Raw genomic sequence first — 23,815 nt, 5'->3', positions numbered from 1 at the left:
GGATGACCACCTCTCCAGGCTGGCACAGCTTCACCACTTGGCTGATCTGCTGACTCACGATGTCCCTGCTGGAGAGGAAATCCAGCAGACGGTTATAGAGGTAGTAATGTGCCGGGTTGTCGAAAAACACGGGTTGCGTTCTTGAAGGGCTCGCTGAAAAACACCCCTGAGGTTTTTCCGACAAACTTTTATCGCTGGGCGTCTCCTCCTCGTCCTCTTCCTTGTGGATGGTGGTCACGGCGCTGACGAGGTGGTCCAGGTCCTTGCACGAGGACATGGAGCGGTGGTCCGGGAGGGCGCTCTCCTTGCTGTGAGAGGGTGGAGGAGGATGCAGCAGCCAGCAGGAGGAGGATTTAGTGACCGGGTGATGCTGCTGGGTGTCCCCCGACACAGAAAGGTCCGCAGCGTACGACTTCTCTTGCAGCTCAGCACATGACACCGACTGAGGGACACATGACAACACAGATATGGAAAAAAAATATATACAGGTAAAAGCTAGTAAATTAGAATATTTTGAAAAACTTGATTTATTTCAGTAATTGCATTCAAAAGGTGTAACTTGTACATTATATTTATTCATTGCACACAGACTGATGCATTCAAATGTTTATTTCATTTAATTTTGATGATTTGAAGTGGCAACAAATGAAAATCCAAAATTCCGTGTGTCACAAAATTAGAATATTACTTAAGGCTAATACAAAAAAGGGATTTTTAGAAATGTTGGCCAACTGAAAAGTATGAAAATGAAAAATATGAGCATGTACAATACTCAATACTTGGTTGGAGCTCCTTTTGCCTCAATTACTGCGTTAATGCGGCGTGGCATGGAGTCGATGAGTTTCTGGCACTGCTCAGGTGTTATGAGAGCCCAGGTTGCTCTGATAGTGGCCTTCAACTCTTCTGCGTTTTTGGGTCTGGCATTCTGCATCTTCCTTTTCACAATACCCCACAGATTTTCTATGGGGCTAAGGTCAGGGGAGTTGGCGGGCCAATTTAGAACAGAAATACCATGGTCCGTAAACCAGGCACGGGTAGATTTTGCGATGTGTGCAGGCGCCAAGTCCTGTTGGAACTTGAAATCTCCATCTCCATAGAGCAGGTCAGCAGCAGGAAGCATGAAGTGCTCTAAAACTTGCTGGTAGACGGCTGCGTTGACCCTGGATCTCAGGAAACAGAGTGGACCGACACCAGCAGATGACATGGCACCCCAAACCATCACCCAACCATGCAAATTTTGCATTTCCTTTGGAAATCGAGGTCCCAGAGTCTGGAGGAAGACAGGAGAGGCACAGGATCCACGTTGCCTGAAGTCTAGTGTAAAGTTTCCACCATCAGTGATGGTTTGGGGTGCCATGTCATCTGCTGGTGTCGGTCCACTCTGTTTCCTGAGATCCAGGGTCAACGCAGCCGTCTACCAGCAAGTTTTAGAGCACTTCATGCTTCCTGCTGCTGACCTGCTCTATGGAGATGGAGATTTCAAGTTCCAACAGGACTTGGCGCCTGCACACAGCGCAAAATCTACCCGTGCCTGGTTTACGGATCATGGTATTTCTGTTCTAAATTGGCCCGCCAACTCCCCTGACCTTAGCCCCATAGAAAATCTGTGGGGTATTGTGAAAAGGAAGATGCAGAATGCCAGACCCAAAAACGCAGAAGAGTTGAAGGCCACTATCAGAGCAACCTGGGCTCTCATAACACCTGAGCAGTGCCAGAAACTCATCGACTCCATGCCACGCAGCATTAACGCAGTAATTGAGGCAAAAGGAGCTCCAACCAAGTATTGAGTATTGTACATGCTCATATTTTTCATTTTCATACTTTTCAGTTGGCCAACATTTCTAAAAATCCCTTTTTTGTATTAGCCTTAAGTAATATTCTAATTTTGTGACACACGGAATTTTGGATTTTCATTTGTTGCCACTTCAAATCATCAAAATTAAATGAAATAAACATTTGAATGCATCAGTCTGTGTGCAATGAATAAATATAATGTACAAGTTACACCTTTTGAATGCAATTACTGAAATAAATCAAGTTTTTCAAAATATTCTAATTTACTGGCTTTTACCTGTATATACACCGAATTTTCCGGACTATAAGGCGCACTTAAAATCCTTTTTTCCCCCCTTCAAAACTCCACAGTGCGCCTTATAACCAGGTGCACCTAATGTACTGAATAATTCTGGTTGTGCTTGCCGACCTCGAAGCAATTTTATTTGGTACTTGGTGTAATGATAAGTGTGACCAGTAGATGGCAGTCACACATAAGAGATACGTGTAGACTGCAATATGATGGCCGTAAACAACACCAACATTTTATATGTTCCATTGACAATGTAAAACATTACACACAGCGCTCAAAAATCTATCAAAAATGTTTTAGTACGACTTTGGTAAGCTATGAAGCCACACCGCTTGATGGATTGTACACTTCAACATACCAGTATTATTATGCTGTGTGTATAAGGTAAGACATATTATCTGGTGTTTTGTTTCGCAATATTATGCAAAAGCAACGTTTCTTACCTTCTGGTACCTGCTGATCTGTATTTCGGATCTGCATAAGTCCTGAAAAATTGCGTGCGTCCGCCTTTGTAGTCCTTATTTGATAAGCTTCTTCTTTGTCTCTATCTTCTTGTTATGGGACATTCATCCCATTGTCTTCCAATATAAAGTAGTGTCAAGTTCCTACTCATATCTGCCATGAAAGTGCTAAAACATACCGGTGTAGTGAGTATACATTATTCACCCAAGGAACTTTAGGTATTAGAGAGTTCCGGTCGGACGGTTTTTCACAGGACACATTTCCGGCGTTGTTATTGTTTCCGGATGAGGAGATGCTGCTCCGTTATTGATTTAAGTAAAGTGTGAAATGTCATTAAAACAGTTAGCTCCATCTTGTGACACTTCTTCCACTCCCGTCCTTGCACGCTACACTGCTACAACAAAGATGACGAGGAGAAGACGCTGTCGAAGGTGAGCCACGTAAATAAGACCACAAAACGGCGCATCCTGAAGCGACTGTCAGAAAGCGACCTGATGATGATGTGTAAAACAACATCTATGCAACATTTTGACCAAAGAACCACCATTACATGTTATCATACCTGCCAACTTTTGAAATCAGAAAAACCTAGTAGCCAGGGTCCAGGGGTTGCAGGGCCCGGTAGGTCCAGGACAAAGTCCTGGTGGGGGGTTCAGGCTTCGCCCCCACGACGCAAAATGATTATTAGCATTCAGACAGGTTAAAATGTTGCACTTTTCTATCAGTCACAGTGACTTTTCAAAACAAAAATATTACAGCAAAAATCATATGGGTTGATTGACATGTTTATTCTGTAAGCTAACTTCAATAGTTTGAAATTATTTTGACAGTTAATGCCAGTTATCCTGTCAACCTTTCACAAGACTTCAATTTGATAATTGAAAGTATAAACAGTATAAACACTTTTTACAGTAAACAAATGGTAAAACAGTACTAAACAATTCCATAAAAAAAAAAATTGGTGTCATTATTAACTTTCTGTCCAAGCTTGTATAATCTACTGCCTTGTTCAATTGTAAAAAATATTCTGTGCCTAAAATTCACATTTCTATCACAATTATCATACTGTAAACATGGTAAGCTAACTTCATTAAAATTAATAGTCCTGTCAATAGCATGGAATTACAATTCAAATGTAGTTTTTTTGGAAGCCTTTCAAAATAATTCAAAATATGAAAAATTCATGAAAATGAATTTAAGCCATCAGACACTTGAAAAGTGGCACATCACATCTCTAATGTAATCATTTGAACTTTTCAACAGAAATAGCACTGCAAAAATATTAAGGACATACTTCTGTATTTTGGTAGTTATGCTGTCAACATTTAACAAGATTTCTTCAACTTGGACTTGAAAGCATAAATAGTATAAACACTTTTAACAGTATAACAGTACTAAACAATTCCAATAGATAACATTGGTGTCATTACCTTTTTGTGGCTAAAATCCGAAAAACGTTGAAAGTTTTCCACTTGTATCGCTAGCAACGGCATTAGACTTGTGTTTTTTTGTCCCAACGTGGTCTTTTACATCGCTAATTCCTCCGTGTCCGATCGAAAAATCTTGTCTGCACAAGGTGCAATTCGCGTAGTTTTCACCCTTTTTGGAAGGGATGATTATTCCCGGATAGGCTTTTGAATATTCTTCACGGAATGACTGCAGTTTTCTTTTCGGTTTAAGACTCGTTTGCGATTTTTCTCCGGCTGATTCCATGATCGTCCGCTCGTGCTTGGCAGCGGTGCTATAAATAGCCTCACGCATGGCATTCGGAATGGCTCGATAGGAAGTTACGGGAAGCAGTGTCGATTGTCATTGTTGTTACGCGATTTCGTGAATAAAACTTAATTTTTTTTTTTTTTTTTTAATTAATGAAAAAACATATTTTTTATCACTGCAACCGTAACCCGGAATAGGTTGATGAAAACCGTACTAATTACGGGAAAACCGGAGTAGTTGGCAGGTATGTGTTATGTAGACCACAAGGAAGTGTTTTACATTTAGAAATAATAACAATAATAATAATAATATGACTCCTTTAATGAGCCTTATAATATGGTGCGTCTCATGTATGAAAAAAGATCAAAAATAGACCATTCATCGGCAGTGCGCCCTATGGTACGGAAAATACGGTAAGTCAGGAAAGTATTCACAGCGCTTCACTTGTTCCACATTTTGAGGAATGGGTGAAACTGCTGAAAGATAGGTGTGCTATGATTGTGTTCAAAAAGACTTGAGGCTGTAATTGCTGCCAAAGGTGCATCAACAAAGTATTGAGCAAAGGGTCTGAATACTTGTGATTTATTCATTTTCAATACATTTGCAAATTCAAAAGAAAAATTAAAGCTGCAAGCAGCATTGGTCGGGCCCGCGTATTTGGCAGGTGCTAGTCCTAAGTGTCCCAATACTTTTGTCTACTTTTAGTCTGAAGTGTCCCAAGACGTTTGTCTAGTGTACCTACCTTGTCTGCAATGTGTGGGCACGTTGGTGCTTCCTGCTTTTAAGCAGCCATCTTAAAAAAACAGCAGTGCAGCAGCATCAGCGCAGCGGGTCTTTGAAGGGTCATAAAATCAAAACCGGAGCAGGTATTACAACTCTGTTGTTATTTTATACACAAGGGTTCAATCTCTCTCCTGTGTTAGTTTGAAGCCGAAACGACAAACGCGCTCAGAGGAGATAGTTTTTGAAGGAAGGTGACCGGTTTTTACAAAAAAATTGTTTTGAAGGGGGAATAGCAAACTTCCTGTTGATTTTTGCTGGGGGTTGTCAATTTATGAAATGTAGGTCTAAGTGAGACCTACATAGAGGTTTTTGTTTCATGTCTCTCCGACCTTCCCAGTGGGAGTTACAGGCAGTTTTGTCATTTGTTTCTTCCGAGGAGCAGTTTTTTTTGCGTTTTATTAAAAAATTGCAGTAGAGCGCAATTTTGAGATTTGGGGTTAGGTTTTTTTTTTAGATCGCAATGTTTGCCAGTCCTGATGTGTGCGTTCAGTTTAGTGAGTTTTGAAGCATGTTAAGGGGGTCAAAATACAGCTCAAAGAGGCAAAAGTTACTGTTTGTAGTACTTTTTTGTCTTGAAGGGGGAATTGCCAACTTCCTGTTGATTTTTGCCCGAGAACATACTATTATGAAATCTAGGTCTAAGTCACACCTACATAAAGGTTTTTGTTTCATGTCTCTCCAACCTTCCTAGTGGGAGTTACAGGCAGTCTAGTTGTTTTTTTTCGTAGGGGGCGCTAGAGCGCAATTTTGAGTTTTGAGGTTTGGTTTTTTGATAAAAAGTTTTGCCGTATATTACTGATGTGTGTGTAAAATTTGGTGAGTTTTGAAGTATGTTAAGGGGGTCAAATTACAGCGCAAAGTTGCGGAAGAATAATAATAATAATTCCTTTTACAATGGGCCATGCGGGCCCTAATAAATGTTTCACATTGTCAGAAATTTTGAGGACGAAAATGAATTTATTCCATTTTGGAATAAGGCTGTAACATAACCAAATGTGGAAAAAGTGAAGCACTGATACCTCCACTGCATACTAGATCATGTCTACTCATTACAATTTGTAGAATTACTGACTTCCACAAGAGCTGGCGGTGATCACGAGTAGCCAAGAACGCACACAATGGTAGCAGGAATGTGAGGGGTGGACTTGAACAAACCACAGAGAGCTACAATACAATGTCCCAGTGAAAGACACTCACCTCTGGTTTGTCAAAGGGGTCAGAGAAGCAGCCTTGGTTCCTTCCCCACATCTGGGCGGCCTTTTCTGGGTACTGCATGTCCGTACAGAGCGCCACCTGCTGAGCGCAGTCGCTAACGTAGACTGGAGGCCAGTAACGAGAGGACACTAGCAGGTCCACGTGGTCGCGGGCCGTCTCTCCTCTCACCAAATACTTGGAGGCGCACACCACCTGCACACGTGATTCTTTAGTTGGTAAAACAGGCTTGGTGTCTCGCACCGTGTTTGCTTCTTTTCACCTTATGGTGGCAGACTTTGGACAGTTTGCCGGCTGTGAGGTGTTGAGGGGGCTGAGGGGCTGTGGGGAGGCCGCTGTGAGCGAGCGTGCACATGGAGATCAGAGAAGTGAGCAGCTCAGTCTTTAAGGGAGGCAAACAAAAGAGCATTTCATTATTAGCATTGATATAAACATATCTGAGGCACCGCCCCCGGTCTGGATTGGCAGACCGGGGTGGTGGTTCCTCTCTTTAAGAAGGGGAACCGGAGGGTGTGTTCTAACTATCGTGGGATCACACTCCTCAGCCTTCCTGGTAAGGTCTATTCAGGTGTACTGGAGAGGAGGCTACGCCGGATAGTCGAACCTCGGATTCAGGAGGAACAGTGTGGTTTTCGTCCTGGTCGTGGAAATGTGGACCAGCTCTATACTCTCGGCAGGGTCCTTGAGGGTGCATGGGAGTTTGCCCAACCAGTCTACATGTGCTTTGTGGACTTGGAGAAGGCATTCGACCGTGTCCCTCGGGAAGTCCTGTGGGGAGTGCTCAGAGAGTATGGGGTATCGGACTGTCTGATTGTGGCAGTCCGCTCCCTGTATGATCAGTGCCAGAGCTTGGTCCGCATTGCCGGCAGTAAGTCGGACACGTTTCCAGTGAGGGTTGGACTCCGCCAAGGCTGCCCTTTGTCACCGATTCTGTTCATAACTTTTATGGACAGAATTTCTAGGCGCAGTCAAGGCGTTGAGGGGATCTGGTTTGGTGGCTGCAGGATTAGGTCTCTGCTTTTTGCAGATGATGTGGTCCTGATGGCTTCATCTGGCCAAGATCTTCAGCTCTCACTGGATCGGTTCGCAGCCGAGTGTGAAGCAACTGGGATGAGAATCAGCACCTCCAAGTCCGAGTCCATGGTTCTCGCCCGGAAAAGGGTGGGGTGCCATCTCCGGGTTGGGGAGGAGATTTTTCCCCAAGTGGAGGAGTTCAAGTACCTTGGAGACTTGTTCACGAGTGGGGGAAGAGTGGATCGTGAGATCGACAGGCGGATCGGTGCGGCGTCTTCAGTAATGCAGACGCTGTATCGATCCGTTGTGGTGAAGAAGGAGCTGAGCCGGAAGGCAAAGCTCTCAATTTACCGGTCGATCTACGTTCCCACCCTCACCTTTGGTCATGAGCTTTGGGTTATGACCGAAAGGACAAGATCACGGGTACAAGCGGCCCAAATGAGTTTCCTCCGCCGGGTGGCGGGTCTCTCCCTTAGAGATAGGGTGAGAAGCTCTGTCATCTGGGAGGAGCTCAAAGTAAAGCCGCTGCTCCTCCACATCGAGAGGAGCCAGATGAGGTGGTTCGGGCATCTGGTCAGGATGCCACCCGAACGCCTCCCTAGGGAGGTGTTTAGGGCACGTCCGACCAGTACGAGGCCGCGGGGAAGACCCAGGACACGTTGGAAAGACTATGTCTCCCGGCTGGCCTGGGAACGCCTCGGGATCCCCCGGGAGGAGCTGGACGAAGTGGCTGGGGAGAAGGAAGTCTGGGCTTCCCTGCTTAGGCTGCTGCCCCCGCGACCCGACCTCGGATAAGCGGAAGAAGATGGATGGATGGATGGATGGATAAACATATCTTCTTAAAGGACAATAGTACAGGAAGTAAATTAGGATATACTTGAGAGTAGACTGCTTGTACTTAGGGATGATGTTTGATAAGAAATTATCGAGTTCGAGCCCATTATCGAATCCTCTTATCAAACCGATTCCTTATCGATTCTCTTATCGAATCCAGACAGGTTGTTGTATATGGAAAAAAACACAATATTTGGTTTAAAAAAAGCTCACTTTTATGTTATAAGAAAAAAATAAAATAAAATAAGTAAATAAATATTGACTGTTACCCCCCTAAAAAAAAAAAAAAAAAAAAATATTGACTGTTGTTACCCAAAGTATATTAAGCGGGATTTTTCAGAAAAACAAATAGTAACACAAAAACAACCTGTCTCTGTGATCACTATAGGTGTATAAATAATAATATAGTGTTAAATAAAATCAGTCCCTTGGGCACAAAACTGAAAATAATACAGCTCTCCAAAAAGTGCACTTCTGCTGCTATTGGAACATACTAACTACACACACTATGACACTAAGAACACCACAGTCATCAATCAACAATTCTTCCCCCCTTACATGAGAGCCAAGCCTGGCAATAATTGCATATTGCCTGTTCTGCCCTCACTATACGTGTTGAAGTTATAAAGCTTGACAGACAGCTAACAAACAATCCAAAGCAGATTAATCCTTAATTCTTGTTGATCTTGCTTTGACTTTTCCTATCTTTACTTTTGTCTTGCACTGGACTGTTATTTTTTTTTTTTTTTAACTGAAATACACACAATGACAAATGTATAAGCTATGTGATTCAATTAACATACTGAAATGTAATACACAATATGTAAATATTAGCTTCACACAAATATACAGTACTATCATCAAACAAATACTTCTGAGTGTTGAAACTATTTCGATGGTGGAAATATACGACTGGCAGCCATTTTAAGTCCTCAAAACATCCATTAAAACAGTGCACAAAAATCGTTTTCAATAAACATCTTAGTATCAAACTTAACCACTTTCCACCTTAATATTGAGTTACATAAACAAGTTCAACAGTTTACTTACAGACGTATCTTTTCCAAGGCTTGTAAGAGCTAACACAACTTGTCTACTTCTCAGTTGTCTCAACCCAGAAGTGCCCAAACTAATGACGCGTAGTATTTTCATATCGCCACAAGGTGTCAGTAAGAGTCTACAATCAAATGGGCATAACATTGCAGGTCCCACAGGGCATTTCCTGTACGTGGGAAGGGATTCGTTCCCAGGGATTTGAATAAAGAAACAACTCTTTTTCTTTACTATAATGGCCTCGATAACGGGAACCGGTTCTCAAAAAGGGATTCGAACTCATGGAATCGGTTATTTACTTATCGAACAACCGGGAGAACCGATTTCGAACATCATCCCTACTTGTACTACAGTATTGCTTTGAAAATTAATCAACAGGAAGCCTTTCTGTGAGAAATATACTCACTGTTGTGCAATTGTGGATGAAAATATTTGATAAGCATCACACAAACACACCTTAGTGGAGTCTGCAGTGATGCTCGCCCCGCAGCGCTCCAGGATTGCTCTCAGCTCGTCCTCGCTGAGTTCTTCCATCTTGTCAAGTTTAAGTTCACCATCATGAATGAGGCGCACTAAAACTGACAAATCTCCTAAGACAGGAGTGGACCATCCGTTATGGTTCAAGTTTACTTCAAACATGCATACAGTTACAATATGATTTCATATGCTCCAGTTTCTCGTTACAACATGTCCAAACAGGAGTAGGAAAAAGCAGAGCTTGTTTCTCCTTTTTCTATTTCCTAGCAAATGCAAACATATTTGTTCACCTCCTGTTCTCAATTTGTACACAATTCAAATTAATAAATAACATAGTACTCAATAGTTAAGTAAGTTGTAATTCGCATATTGAGATGAATAAAATAATCTCATTTTTCAATAAGGTTCAAGGTGTTTATCAGGATTCTTCTTCTCTGTACTTTGTAAATACTGAGTTTGAAAAGTCTCTTAAACTGAATCATATTAGTACATTGTTGGATTTATTTGCTTTTAATCCATTCCATAATTTAATTCCACATACTAATATGCTAAAGGTCTTAAGTCAGTGGTTCTTAACCTTGTTGGAGGTACAGAACCCCAGCAGTTTCATATGCGCATTCACCAAACTATTCTTTAGTGAAAAATAAAATGTTTTTTTTTTCAAATTCAAGAAAAAGTTATATGTTTTTTTTTACAAAATGAAGCGTGCATGAACATCACCTCGTTCAAAGAACAAAACCAACACAGTGCATAAACTCACAACCAATTCCACACCTTACACACATTAACATGAATTGATTAACGTGGACCCCGACTCAACAAGTTGAAAAACTTATTCGGGTGTTACCATTTAGTGGTCAATGGTACGGAATATGTACTGTACTGTGTAAAGCAGGGGTGCTCACACTTTTTCTGCAGGCGAGCTACTTTTCAATCGATCAAGTCGTGGGGATCTAACTCATTCATATATATAATTTACATTTACTTATTTATGAAATATATGTTTTTGTTAACAAGTTAAAGGTGTTTAATGATAATACAAGCATGTTTAACACATATAGTTAATATTGTTAACAAGTTAAAGGTGTTTAATGATAATGCAAGCATGTTTAACACATATAGTTAATATTGTTAAAAAAATAAAGGTGTTTAATGATAATACAAGTATGTTTAATACATATAGTTAATATTGTTAACAAGTAAAAGGTGTTTAAAGATAATGCAAGCATGTTTAACACATATAGTTAATATTGTTAAACATTTTTAAGGTGTTTAATGATAATACAAGCATGTTTAATACATATAGTTAATATTGTTAACAAGTTAAAGGTGTTTAATGATAATACAAGCATGTTTAACACATAGTTAATATTGTAAAAAAATTAAAGGTGTTTAATGATAATACAAGAATGTTTAATACACATAGTTAATATTGTTAACAACTTAAAGGTGTTTAAAGATAATACAAGCATGTTTAACACATATAGTTAATATTGTTAACAAGTTAAAGGTGTTTAAAGATAATACAAGCATGTTTAACACATATAGATTCCTTTCTTTCATGAAGACAAGAATATAAGTTGGTGTATTACCTGATTCTGATGACTTGCATTGATAGGAATCAGACAGTGGTGCTGATAATGTCCGCATTTTCGAATGGAGGAGAAAAAAAAGTCCTCCTTTCTGTCCAATACCACATGAAAGTGGTTGGTTTTTGGCATCTTATTTGTCCAGCTTCCGTACTCCTTTGTATGCACTTTACAAGAAATACATTGTCGGCAAACTCCGTAGCTTGCTAGCTTGTGCACGCCAGCTTTCTGAGACTCTTATTTTGTTAGCGCAACTGTGCAACTGTGCAGTCGGTCTTTGGAGTTTTGACGACAGGTACGGCGCCAGAGTCTGTTGAAATAAAGTGTTTCTCGCCTTCCAGTCGGTAATTTTAATGAGCTGGCAGCAGCCAGCGTCATCTCAGAAGACCCTCGGGTGCCGTGAATGTCAATCAAGTGACGAAAGTGACGTCATAGTGAAGATTTATGATCGCTCATTTTTAGGACTATTTTTTTAATGCCTGGCTGGTGATCGACTGACACACCCTCCGAGATCGACCGGTAGCTCGCGATCGACGTAATGAGCACCCCTGGTGTAAACTGTACTGTTTCATATAATGTATTCTCTTCCTTTGCAATCTACTTGTAAAAGTTTCAATCGATCAATCAAAAAACCTCCAAATCAGATTGTAGGAGCCTAAATGCTGTTTAAGTTCATTTACATTTTATGGAAGGTGCTTTTTGTTTATTCAGCCAAAACGGGACTATTTACTTTATTTGCATGCTTAGAATAATCATAAGGTACACTTTATTTGTAATTATTACATTTGTCTAAAACATTTGATGACGTAACTGTTTGATTGCATATATGGCGGAAGGATCTGTGTGGTAGGTTGGTTTTTGGACATAGTGCATTATGGGTAATGGCAGTCAGGTGCGGGGGAATTGAGCTACACAGTTTTTTGACCTCACTCTTACTTTTTCTTAGTCTTGCTTTTTCTAACTCCTACTGTAACAAACTCTCTTTATTTTGCCATTCATTTGTTCCCACATCGTTATTGTTTTACCCGTTTGAATAATTAAGTGAGAAGTAAACTATACAAAACGAAGAGGAGCGTCTGGAGTTTTTGTTTGTTGTCACCGCAGCAAGCGGAGCAGGAGAAAGTAGAGGAGCGTCAAGCTAAGGCTTCATTAGGAATCTATACAGATGGTAAAATTAGAGGGAACATTGTTTGGGGGTATCCATAATACGCCGATAGGGAGAAGTTTTTATTTACACGATAAGTCGGATGTGTCTTTACCTCCGTGGCGGAGGCTCCGCCAAACACCTGAGGCCGACTCACCGAACCCCTAGGGTTCGATCGAACCCAGGTTAAAAGGGAACATTATCACCAGACCTATGTAAGCGTCAATATATACCTTGATGTTGCAGAAAAAAGACCATATATTTTTTTAACCGATTTCCGAACTCTAAATGGGTGAATTTTGGCGAATTAAACGCCTTTCTAATATTCACTCTCGGAGCGATGACGTCATAACGTGACGTCACATCGGGAAGCAATCCGCCATTTTCTCAAACACCGAGTCAAATCAGCTGTTATTTTCCGTTTTTTCGACTGTTTTCCGTACCTTGGAGACATCATGCCTCGTCGGTGTGTTGTCGGAGGGTGTAACAACACCAACAGGGACGGATTCAAGTTGCACCAGTGGCCCAAAGATGCCAAAGTGGCAAGAAATTGGACGTTTGTTCCGCACACTTTACCGACGAAAGCTATGCTACGACAGAGATGGCAAGAATGTGTGGATATCCTGCGACACTCAAAGCAGATGCATTTCCAACGATAAAGTCAAAGAAATCTGCCGCCAGACCCCCATTGAATCTGCCGGAGTGTGTGAGCAATTCAGGGACAAAGGACCTCGCTAGCACGGCAAGCAACGGCGGCAGTTTGTTCCCGCAGACGAGCGAGCTAAACCCCCTGGATGTCTTGGCTCACACCGTCCCTTATGCCACCGAAGATGATCAAGAGAAGAATATCGACCCTAGCTTCCCTGGCCTGCTGACATCAACTCCAAAACTGGACATATCAATTTTCAGCAAAAGAGCGCGGATGAGGGTATGTCTACAGAATATATTAATTGATGAAAATTGGGCTGTCTGCACTCTCAAAGTGCATGTTGTTGCCAAATGTATTTCATATGCTGTAAACCTAGTTCATAGTTGTTAGTTTCCTTTAATGCCAAACAAACACATACCAATCGTTGGTTAGAAGGCGATCGCCGAATTCGTCCTCGCTTTCTCCCGTGTTGCTGGCTGTCGTGTCGTTTTCGTCGGTTTCGCTTGCATACGGTTCAAACCGATATGGCTCAATAGCTTCAGTTTCTTCTTCAATTTCATTTTCGCTACCTGCCTCCACACTACAACCATCCGTTTCAATACATGCGTAATCTGTTGAATCGCTTAAGCCGCTGAAATCCGAGTCTGAATCCGAGCTAATGTCGCTATAGCTTGCTGTTCTATGCGCCATGTTTGTTTGTGTTGGCTTCACTATGTGACGTCACAGGAAAATGGACGGGTGTATATAACGATGGTTAAAATCAGGCACTTTGAAGCTTTTTTTAGGGATATTGCGTGATGGGTAAAATTTTGAAAAAAACTTCGAAAAATAAAATAAGCCACTGGGAACTGATTTTTAATGGTTTTAACCCTTCTGAAATTGTGATAATGTTCCCCTTTAAGAACCACTGTCTTAAGTGTTGTACATCATTGGTATGTTTTCATCTACAAAACCATTCTGGGTATCACTCCATCTTATCTGTCTTGTCTTTTAACAAAGAAACAAGGAAGTCACAATCTTCGTTCAATGAATGTTCTGCAATTTGTCGTCCCCAAAGTAAGAACTGAACTGGGCAAGAAAGCATTTAGGTTTTCAGCACCGAAGGCTTGGAATAACCTACAATCGAACATTAAACTTCAAACCCTAGTTACGTTGAATGAGTTTAAAGCTTCTGTGAAAGGATTGCAGTCTACCTTGTCTGTATGCACATGTGTCATGTGAGCAAGTTTTAATGTTGTAAATGTCATGTTTTATGTATTTGTTTACTGTTTTTAATGTAACCTTGCTGCTGCCCTCTTGGCCAGGTCTCCCTTGGAAAAGAGATCTTTGATCTCAATGGGATTTTACCTGGTTAAATAAAGGCTAATAAAATAAAAATAATAATAAAAACATACAGATGTTGTAAATTACATTTAGACTGACAAATAAGAATGAAAAGGGGACATTTCAAATACTAGAAAAGCACTTAGTGAGCGCAGATTTCCACCAGGTTCTAACTCCCAATAGTAAAAAAAATCCTAAATCAAGATGGTGATCCATAATATCATCACTTGTTCCTTATCTCATTACTGAAAGGTTCATGAAAATCAGCACATAACTGAGTTTATTTTTATGACTGACCAACTAACTAACGGCAGAAATTACATAACCTCTTGGCTGAGGTAATACACTTTTAATCGTATTTTCCTTCATGGTCTTACTATATATATTCTGATATATTGGTTTCACACCTTCTTCACTTCTCGGTTCTGCCCTTCTCCTTAATTGCTCTAAATCTACACAATTCACAACCCTAGAAAAACTTTAAGCTTATGACCTTTTTTAATTTTAGTCTTTTCTTTAAGGTAACATTCTATTCTGTTTTCCGTACCGCTTGGGGTGGTATTTGGTGGCATCTGCCACTTTTTGCATTATTGGCATTTGTGATTGACGAATGCCGTATGAATTCTGCCTAGCAACAAGTGGAGGAATAATCTGTTTTGTTGCGGTTAAAAATGTCTGTCAGTTGTGCTACGTACTGTTCAGTCAAGTAGAACACAAAAAGGGAGCACATCAGACTGTTACTCACTATGGTATATATTTATAGTATATAATTAGGATTGTTGTTTAGTATATACAGTATATATATGTATATATATATATATACCGTATTTTCTGCACTATTAGCCGCACCTAAAAACCACAAATTTACTCAAAAGCTGACAGTGCGGCTTATAACCCGGTGCGCTTTATATATGGATTAATATTAAGATTCATTTTCATAAAGTTTAGGTCTCGCAACTACGGTAAACAGCCGCCATCTTTTTTCCCCGTAGAAGAGGAAGCGCTTCTTCTTCTACGGCAAGCAACCGCCAAGGTAAGCACCCGCCCCAATAGAAGAGGAAGCGCTTCTTCTTCTACTGTAAGCAACCACCCGCCCCCGTAGAAGAAGAAGAAGCGCGCGGATATTACGTTTCATTTCCTTTGTGTGTTTACATCTGTAAAGACCACAAAATGGCTCCTACTAAGCGACAGGTTTCCGGTTCATGAAAAGACGCAATCTCTCCATCCGCACACGGACTACTATTTCACAGCAACTGCCTAAAGACTTTCAAAAAAAGCTGGCTACTTTCCGTGCATATTGTAAAAACAAAATAGCTGAAAAAAAGATCCGGCCAGAGAACATTATCAACATGGACGAGGTTCCACTGACTTTTGATATTCCTGTGAACCGCACTGTGGATACAACGGGAGCACGTACGGTGAATATTCGCACCACAGGGAATGAGAAGTCGTCCTTCACTGTGGTTCTAGCTTGCCATGCTAATGGCCAGAAACTTCCACCCATGGTGATATTCAAAAGGAAGACCTTGCCAAAAGAGACCTTTCCAGCCGGCGTCATCATAAAAGCTAACTCGAAGGGATGGATGGATGAAGAAAAGATGAGCGAGTGGTTAAGGGAAGTTTACGCGAGAGAGGCCGGGTGGCTTTTTTCACGCAGCTCCGTCCATGTTGATATACGACTCCATGCGCGCCCACATCACAGATGGTGTCAAAAAACAAGTGAAGCACACAAATACAACACTCGCCGTCATTCCGGGTGGATTAACCAAAGAACTCCAACCGCTCGATATTGGTGTCAACAGGGCATTTAAAGCACGACTGCGAACGGCGTGGGAACAATGGATGACCGAAGGCGAACACACCTTCACTAAGACAGGGAGACAGCGCCGGACGACATACGCCAACATCTGCCAGTGGATCGTAAATGCCTGGGCAGATATTTCGGTCACAACTGTGGTCCGAGCTTTCCGGAAGGCAGGATTCACAGAACTGCTGGACAACAGCGACACTGACTCCGATTACTTCGACGAGACGGAGTCGGCCATTTTGGATCCCGTATTCGCCCAACTTTTTAATTCGGACACCGAAGGAGAAGAATTCGAGGGATTTATGAATGAAGAATAACTTCAGAAAGTGAGCGTTATGTTTATTTTGTGTGTTGTGACATTAACGTTCGAGCAACATTATGTTGCTATTGCTCTGCACTATTTTGAAATTTACTATGTTTGTGATTGCACATTTGCACATTACCGTACATTTTGGGAGTGAACAGAGTTGTTAGAACGCTGGTTTTTAATACATTATTAAGGTTTGACTGACCTATCTGACTGTTTTTTTGACATTCCCTTTAGCGCAGTTAGATGCGGCTTATAACACGGGGCGGCTTATAGGTGGACAAAGTTTTGTAATATGCCGTTCATTGAAGGCGCGGCTTATAACACAGGGCGGCTAATAGTGCGGAAAATACGGTAGTATAATAAACATTGATTGATGACATATTAACTAGACCACATGAAAGTTTGTTAAATGTAGATTATTAGGTCCTTCTGTCCCATTGTAGAAGGACTCCCAACAAAATCATCACAGGTTATACTCTTTAAGATGTGTAGTGTGTATGTGTTGTTTTTGAATGAAAACATTTTATACACGTTTTTTAGTTGCAAGTCAAACAGATTAAAGGGGCTATTTGCCGCTGCATAACCGTGTTACAAGCATTATATCCTGTTTCTGAGCTTGTAAGGTACGCCCCACAAAAAAATACGCACATGCAGGAAAAGGATTATAAGCAGCTATGACTTTCCTCACGAGTTCCACAGGAACTTATTCAGGCTGAATTAATGTTTTAATTCAATTCATTTTGTAGTTGTGACAAATGTAAATTCGTTTTTTAAATCTGTTATTTTAAAGCAACTGACATGCTGGTTGGTGTTCCACTTGTATTCCTCCCCCCCCATTTTTAGCCAGCTTTAAAATGTACCTGAAGGCTGCGGTGTTTGTGTCAGGTCCTTGTCCTTCTCTGTGTTGATGACAGAGGAGCTCCTCATCAGTGGGGGGATGAAGGGGGCGATAATGGAAGCGTCCATCCGCGTGATGGGAAATTCAGCGGGGAAAGCTGCCTGCTCGATGGCCTCGCTCTCCATGGTCAGCCAGAAGTCGTCCACGTGCACCTCGTCTAACACTGAAAACTGGGGCCAGGTGAACTACAGAAACACACTGAGGTCAATAATATAGAAATATTCAACTACTCCTGCAGTTGTTCTTTATGACGTCACCTCCACATTCTTCAGCTCCAGCACATTGTGTGTGCGGCGCTTGGCAATCTCCAACTTGGGAGCGACGCCACAAATGCCGCAGATCATGTCGTTGTAATCTCGCACTGTCAGGCTCTCGAAGGCCCAGTAGCCCACCAGAAGAAGCTCTTGGATTTGGGACGCCACCTCAGGACTCAATGTGTGGACTGATGCAAACACAAGGATTAAAATAGTGCTGACAAATAAAATGATTCTGCAATGGCTGTTTTGTCACCAGGGTGATTGGGGACATGGTCCAATACAGTCATGGCAACCTGAGAGGGTGGCAGTCCTGTTCTGATTTTGTCTCTGATCTTCAGCAGCAGATCAATGCTAACCAGCAGTTTGTTTCCAATGTTGAATAAACCTGCCAAGAAAAGTAATAAAAGTCATACAGCATTCAACATCTTCCACAGCTCTTAATAAAATGAGTGCTAAATGAGGGCATAGTTAGTCAGGACACTGTTTACAGTCCCTGAATACAATAAGCACCTTATGAGCATTCTGTGAACTAAAATCAATTGTCAAACAGCAGCAATAGGTGTGACCAATGCGAACTTCAAGGAAAAGAGGCCCAGCATACCGGGTGGGAATAATAGATGAAGTGACTATCTGAGACAACAAGACACGTGTTTCAAGCAGATGCATGTGTGTTAACTCTCGCTCGTCAAAGGCTTGGGCTAGTACCACGTGGGAACTTGGTACCAAAGAATATGGAAAACTATCAATCAATCAATCAATCAATGTTTATTTATATAGCCCTAAATCACAAGTGTCTCAAAGGGCTGCACAAGCCACAACGACATCCTCGGTACAAAGCCCACATTTTGTATTGCAGTATCCGTCGTAGATACAGTTGTATCTGTGTTAATAGAACCCAGTTGTAGCTGGGATGCGTTGTCTTTAATCTCCTTTCTAATTAGTTCAATTTTCTTATTAAAGAAATTCATAAAGTCATCTGCCGAGTGGGTGGAGCTATTGGGAGGAGTCCCTTGTTGGGTTAGCGATGCTACTGTACTAAACAAAAATTTAGGGTCATTTTTGTCGAGGCGGATGAGATTTGAGTAATATTTAGCTTTAGCTAAGGTAAGCATGCGTTTATACGATATTAAACTATCACTCCATGCTTGATGGAAAACCTCAAGCTTGGTCGCGCACCATTTGCGTTCCAACTTTCTACATGATAATTTATGAGCTCTGGTTTCTTCTGTAAACCATGGGGTGCGCCTTTTAGGGGCCCTTTTTTGTTTTAGCGGTGCTATACTATCAATGGTTTTGCGCAGGGCATTGTCAAAGTTGTTAGTTAGGTTATCAATAGAGCCGACATAATTTGGGAATGGTGCCATTACCGAAGGCAGTAGGCCAGCAAGAGTCATCGTTGTGGCAGCATTAATGTTGCTGCTGCTATAGCAGTTATTATTATTATTAGTTTGTTGACAATGAGTCAGAACTTCGAATTTTATAAGGTAATGATCGGACATTACTTTAGTATACGGGAGTACCATAACTTTGGAGGTGGTGACACCCCTGACCAGCACTAGATCTATCGTATTACCGTTGCGATGCGTAGGTTCATTTATTATTTGTGTAAGACCACAGCTATCAATTATAGTCTGGAGCTCCACGCACTGAGGGTCCGATGGGGTATTCATATGGATATTAAAGTCCCCCATTATGATTATATTGTCTGCGTGCGTCACTAGATCAGCAACGAACTGCTATGTTGACAACACTGATCCCTCCTGCTATATCTTGTTATTCTCTGGCAGACCAGGAGCATCATTTCTGAAGGGTGTGTGCACACAAAAATGCGGCGTTGTTCTTTTGCCCAGCAAAGTTCAGATGCATCAAGAGTGAAATGAACGTAGAAATGCGCGGTGCATCACGCAAACCTCATGGCTGGTGTGCGCATGTTTCTGCATGCTGTTGATACTCTGGCGACACTTGAAAGGTTGAAAATAAATTACTCCTCAGACTGACTAATGTGCATATCAGCGACACAAAGCATTTGCAAATTAATAAAACAATGACTGCTTGAGCAGCGTTAGAAGACTCTGTGAATGGTGCAATACAAAAAGAACATGTTTTTGTCATTTACACAGTTGAACAGTTGTTCTACAACTGGTCTGGTAACTGCTGTGTGTAAATGTGATTTGGTGTGGGTGGCACAGTTGTTCGAGACGCTGTCTCGTGTTGCAACGGATTTGGGTTCAAACCTATTTTTTTAATGATGCAACAGACATCTTGAAAACCAACACTACACATAACTGCCATGTCGTTACAATATAAATATTAGGTATGGACCAAAATGAGAATTCTTGGATGAAATCGAAAACCAAAAATGAGGAAACAAAAACCAAACAACCTACTAAAATTGTTAATCCAATTATTATCACCATTGCATTTATGGCTAAGACTGTGTGCTAAAACTTCAATAAAATAAAAGCATCGCAAATGCACAAATTAATATTTATCCTTCGAAGAATAAAAACAATCACAAAATTATGAAAATATATTTTTACCTCTGGTATTCCAAATGAAAATAACAATGTACATACCAAATACTAAATGACGCCGGAGACGGAGTCAACACGCTCTGGGGTAATTTCTTTTTCTGTACGGTGTTATTCACATAATTAAAATGGCGATCGAAATGTTTGGATTTTAGGTGATAAAACCTGACGTGGAAAACAACATTGCAGTGATTGCTTTTAGACTTTAAGTCAAGCTCAGCTTCCTCTAAAAGGTCCAAAAAAGAAGGCCAAAAATGTCCTTCTGTGTGTACATTGTATTGACTTTTGGCTAGAATTAGGGCTGGGCGATATATCGAATATACGAGATATATCGCGGGTTTGTCTCTGTGCGATATAGAAAATGACTATATGGTGATATTGGAGTATATGTCCTCACGCAGTTGTTATTAGCTGCGGGCATTACACTGCAGGCGTTTCTCACTCTTTCTTGTCTCTGCTTCTCACAGAAAACAAGCGCACCTTCTTACATACGTCACATACTGTCACGCGGGCAACGTCATACGCCCTCGTGGAGCAGACAGGTAGCGGCATGGTAACATTAGCTGTTGCGCTAGCGGAGAGGTGCGAGTGGTAATACGCGAGAGAGAAGGTGCGAATCTGGTAACAAATGAAAGAAGAAGAATTAATTCCCAAGAAAAACAGCACGGGGTCCATCGTCTGGCGGTGGTTTGGCTTCAAGCGGGAATATGTTGAACAAGTATGCGGCAAAAGCGTTGCTACAAAAAGTAGCAGCAGTAAATAAATAAATGATAAATGGGTTATACTTGTATAGCGCTTTTCTACCTTCAAGGTACTCAAAGCGCTTTGACACTACTTCCACATTCACCCATTCACACACACATTCACACAATGATGGCGGGAGCTGCCATGCAAGGCGCTAACCAGCAGCCATCAGGAGCAAGGGGTGAAGTGTCTTGCCCAAGGGCACAACGGACGTGACTAGGCTGGTAGAAGGTGGGGATTGAACCCCAGTAACCAGCAACCCTCCGATTGCTGGCACGGCCACTCTACCAACTTCGCCACGCCTAATGTAGCATCATTTGAAAAGTCACCCGCTCGAGAATGAGGAGTGCTTGAAACTCCGCATGTCAACATTTCAACATCTCCGGCCGATGCCACACCAACAAAATGCCCAAGCAACTATTTCCAGATCAAAACCATATAAAAAAAAAAAAAAATCAACAACAGAAGGAGATAACGTCCGCAGGAACCTACCACACCACTATTTGATTTCTTATTATGCAGCTCATTTTTATTTGACAGTTATTGAAATATCTTGTGTGACATCATGCACAAAAGTGCACTTTATCTGTTTTTAACTATTGTAGTGGCGTTCTGTACAAAAAGTGCACTTTAATTCATACTTGCCAACCCTCCCGGATTTTCCGGGAGACTCCCGAAATTCAGCGCCTCTCCCGAAAACCTCCCGGGACAAATTTTTTCCCGAAAATCTCCCGAAATTCAGGCGGACTAAAGGTCCTCCACAATATAAAAAAGCGTACCTGCCCAATCACGTTATAACTATAGAATGATGGAGGGCGAGTTCTTGGTTTCTTATGTGGGTTTATTGTTAGGCAGTTTCATTAACGTCCTCCCAGCGTGGCAACAACACACAACACCAGCAGTCACTTTTTTGTATACCGTAAAGCAGTTCGTCTGCCGTAAACAGCAATGTTGTGACACTCTTAAACAGGACAATACTGCCATCTAGTGCATTTGATGAAAGCACTTTTGTGCGTGCCACACAGCAATGCACCATCAGAGAGGGTGTTCAGCATGGTTAGAAAAATAGTGACAGAGAATAGAACAAGGATGGACAATTCAACCCTTAACTCAACAATGAGTAGATGAGTGTTATGTGTGTGTATATGTGTAAATAAATGAATATATATATATATATATATATAATAAAATAAATATATATATATATATATAGCTAGAATTCACTGAATATATACATATATATATATACATATATATATATATATATATATATATATATATGAAATACTTGACTTGGTGAATTCTAGCTGTAAATATACTCCTCCCCTTTTAGCCACGCCCCCGTCCCACCCCGACCACGCCCACCCCCACCCCCCTCCCCCCACCTCCCGAAATCGGAGGTCTCAAGGTTGGCAAGTATGCTTTAATTTAGTGTTTTGATATGTCATCTTAGTGACATCATGCACAAAAGTGCACTTATAGCTTGTTTTAAAATGTCTAACAATCTTGCACTTTCTGTTTTGGAAATGACATGAATGTTTGTGCCACTGCTTAATAACTGTTTAATGAATACACTTTTGATCAATTGACTTAGTCGTGATTTCCCTCTCTGCATGAAAGTTTAAAAGTAGCATATATTAATGCAGTATGAAGAAGAATGTTTTAATGTAGACACATAGAATCATCATACTGCTGTGATTATATGCATCAAGTGTTCATTCAAGGCTAAGGCAAACTATCGAGATATATATCGTGTATCGTGACGTGGCATAAAAATATCGAGATATTAATAAAAGGCCATATCGCCCAGCCCTTGCTAGAATTAGAATCAGCTACTTTTCACAGGTTAAGGACACGACTCTCTTCTCGTTCATTACACAGTGCATTAAAGGCTCACTGCATCAAAACGAGACAGTCATTGCATAAATGCTTGACTTATACCGCCCATCGTACTCTCAGCGTCTCTGGCAGTCTATTAGAAGATGCTGGGCTTTAGCATGATAGGACGATCTGTCTGAGGCTGATTTCCTTTATTTAATGACAGCGAAATGAGTGAATCGGCTATTTTTAAACATATACCAAAGAGGGAGCATTTTTAAAGTTTCATTCGGAAATTCCGTTGTTACGAGTTGATCTGGAGGCTTTTCTAAACCTTTTAGTGCATTTTTCTGTATTAAAAACGACTGGCGACAAATCTAGCATCTTTTTCTGCGGTCATTGGAGACTGTCCTTATGTTTGACGACTCTCGACTCCTGTCGCTCTGCAGTGTCCCTGACAAACAGCGAGTGCTGCTGCGAACCTCCACTAAAGCACTCTCACATGCAGTCACACTAGCCACGCGCAGCTGCCCCAGCTAGAGCTTCTCCTCTTTGGAAGACCAGCAGCCGCCGTTGCCGTCTTGATATTTCCCCATTGCACGTTTTGCCAATCACTGTCCACCGGTCTATCTCGGATATTTTCAATGATGTCTACATCGCAGACATGTTGACTCCATTCCATACAAGCGGCTACTTTGGCTTACATCATCCGGTTTTGACTGTGCCATTTCGGCAATAAAAATATTTTGGCCAAAAGCCGAAAAATACAATTTTTGCGCCTTTTTCAGTGGCCAAAATGTTGGTGAGTGACTAATAAATATGATTAGTTTTAGTGCAACATTAACAAAAAAGTGACTGATGTTCCACATCAATTAGTTCCTGGTCCAACAACAATCTGGATGGTGCTTCAGTCATTATTGTTTGCTATCACAACGCTGGAAGATAGTCAATGAGTGCTGTGGCTGTTCCCTCTCAAGAAAACACAGTGTTATTGTTTTGGCAGAGAATAGCAAGTCCGCATGCCCACCCTTCTTGATCTATTCAAGAAGGGGGGGTACCGTATTTTTCCGAGTATAAGTCACTCCGGAGTATAAGTCGCACGGCCGGA

General features: G+C 41.3%; 2 protein-coding genes across 6 annotated transcripts in view; one reads left to right on the top strand and one right to left on the bottom strand.

Annotated features, from left to right (window-relative positions):
* LOC133577095 (macrophage colony-stimulating factor 1 receptor 1-like) overlaps positions 1 to 84 on the top strand; it is a 104,196-nt gene extending 104,112 nt beyond the window's left edge. The window contains exon 22 of the mRNA XM_061930655.2: positions 1 to 84. This exon is cut by the window's left edge and continues 39 nt beyond it. The gene's annotated coding sequence lies outside the window, so the exon portion shown is untranslated.
* hmgxb3 (HMG box domain containing 3) overlaps positions 1 to 23,815 on the bottom strand; it is a 53,527-nt gene that overhangs the window by 295 nt on the left and 29,417 nt on the right. For all 5 annotated transcript variants that reach the window (XM_061930653.1, XM_061930651.1, XM_072912425.1 and 2 more), the window contains 7 exons: positions 17,868 to 17,999; positions 17,615 to 17,799; positions 17,320 to 17,542; positions 9,617 to 9,750; positions 6,522 to 6,641; positions 6,245 to 6,454; positions 1 to 442 (listed from right to left, as the gene is read on the bottom strand). The exon at positions 1 to 442 is cut by the window's left edge and continues 295 nt beyond it. In XM_061930653.1, the coding sequence (XP_061786637.1) occupies positions 1 to 442; positions 6,245 to 6,454; positions 6,522 to 6,641; positions 9,617 to 9,750; positions 17,320 to 17,542; positions 17,615 to 17,799; positions 17,868 to 17,999 (1,446 nt within the window). The remainder of the gene's footprint in view (positions 443 to 6,244; positions 6,455 to 6,521; positions 6,642 to 9,616; positions 9,751 to 17,319; positions 17,543 to 17,614; positions 17,800 to 17,867; positions 18,000 to 23,815) is intronic.

The sequence above is a fragment of the Nerophis lumbriciformis genome, linkage group LG36 (assembly GCF_033978685.3).
Source record: "Nerophis lumbriciformis linkage group LG36, RoL_Nlum_v2.1, whole genome shotgun sequence".
NCBI classification, from domain to species: Eukaryota; Metazoa; Chordata; class Actinopteri; order Syngnathiformes; family Syngnathidae; genus Nerophis; species Nerophis lumbriciformis.
This window is presented reverse-complemented; position numbering and strand designations above follow the sequence as displayed.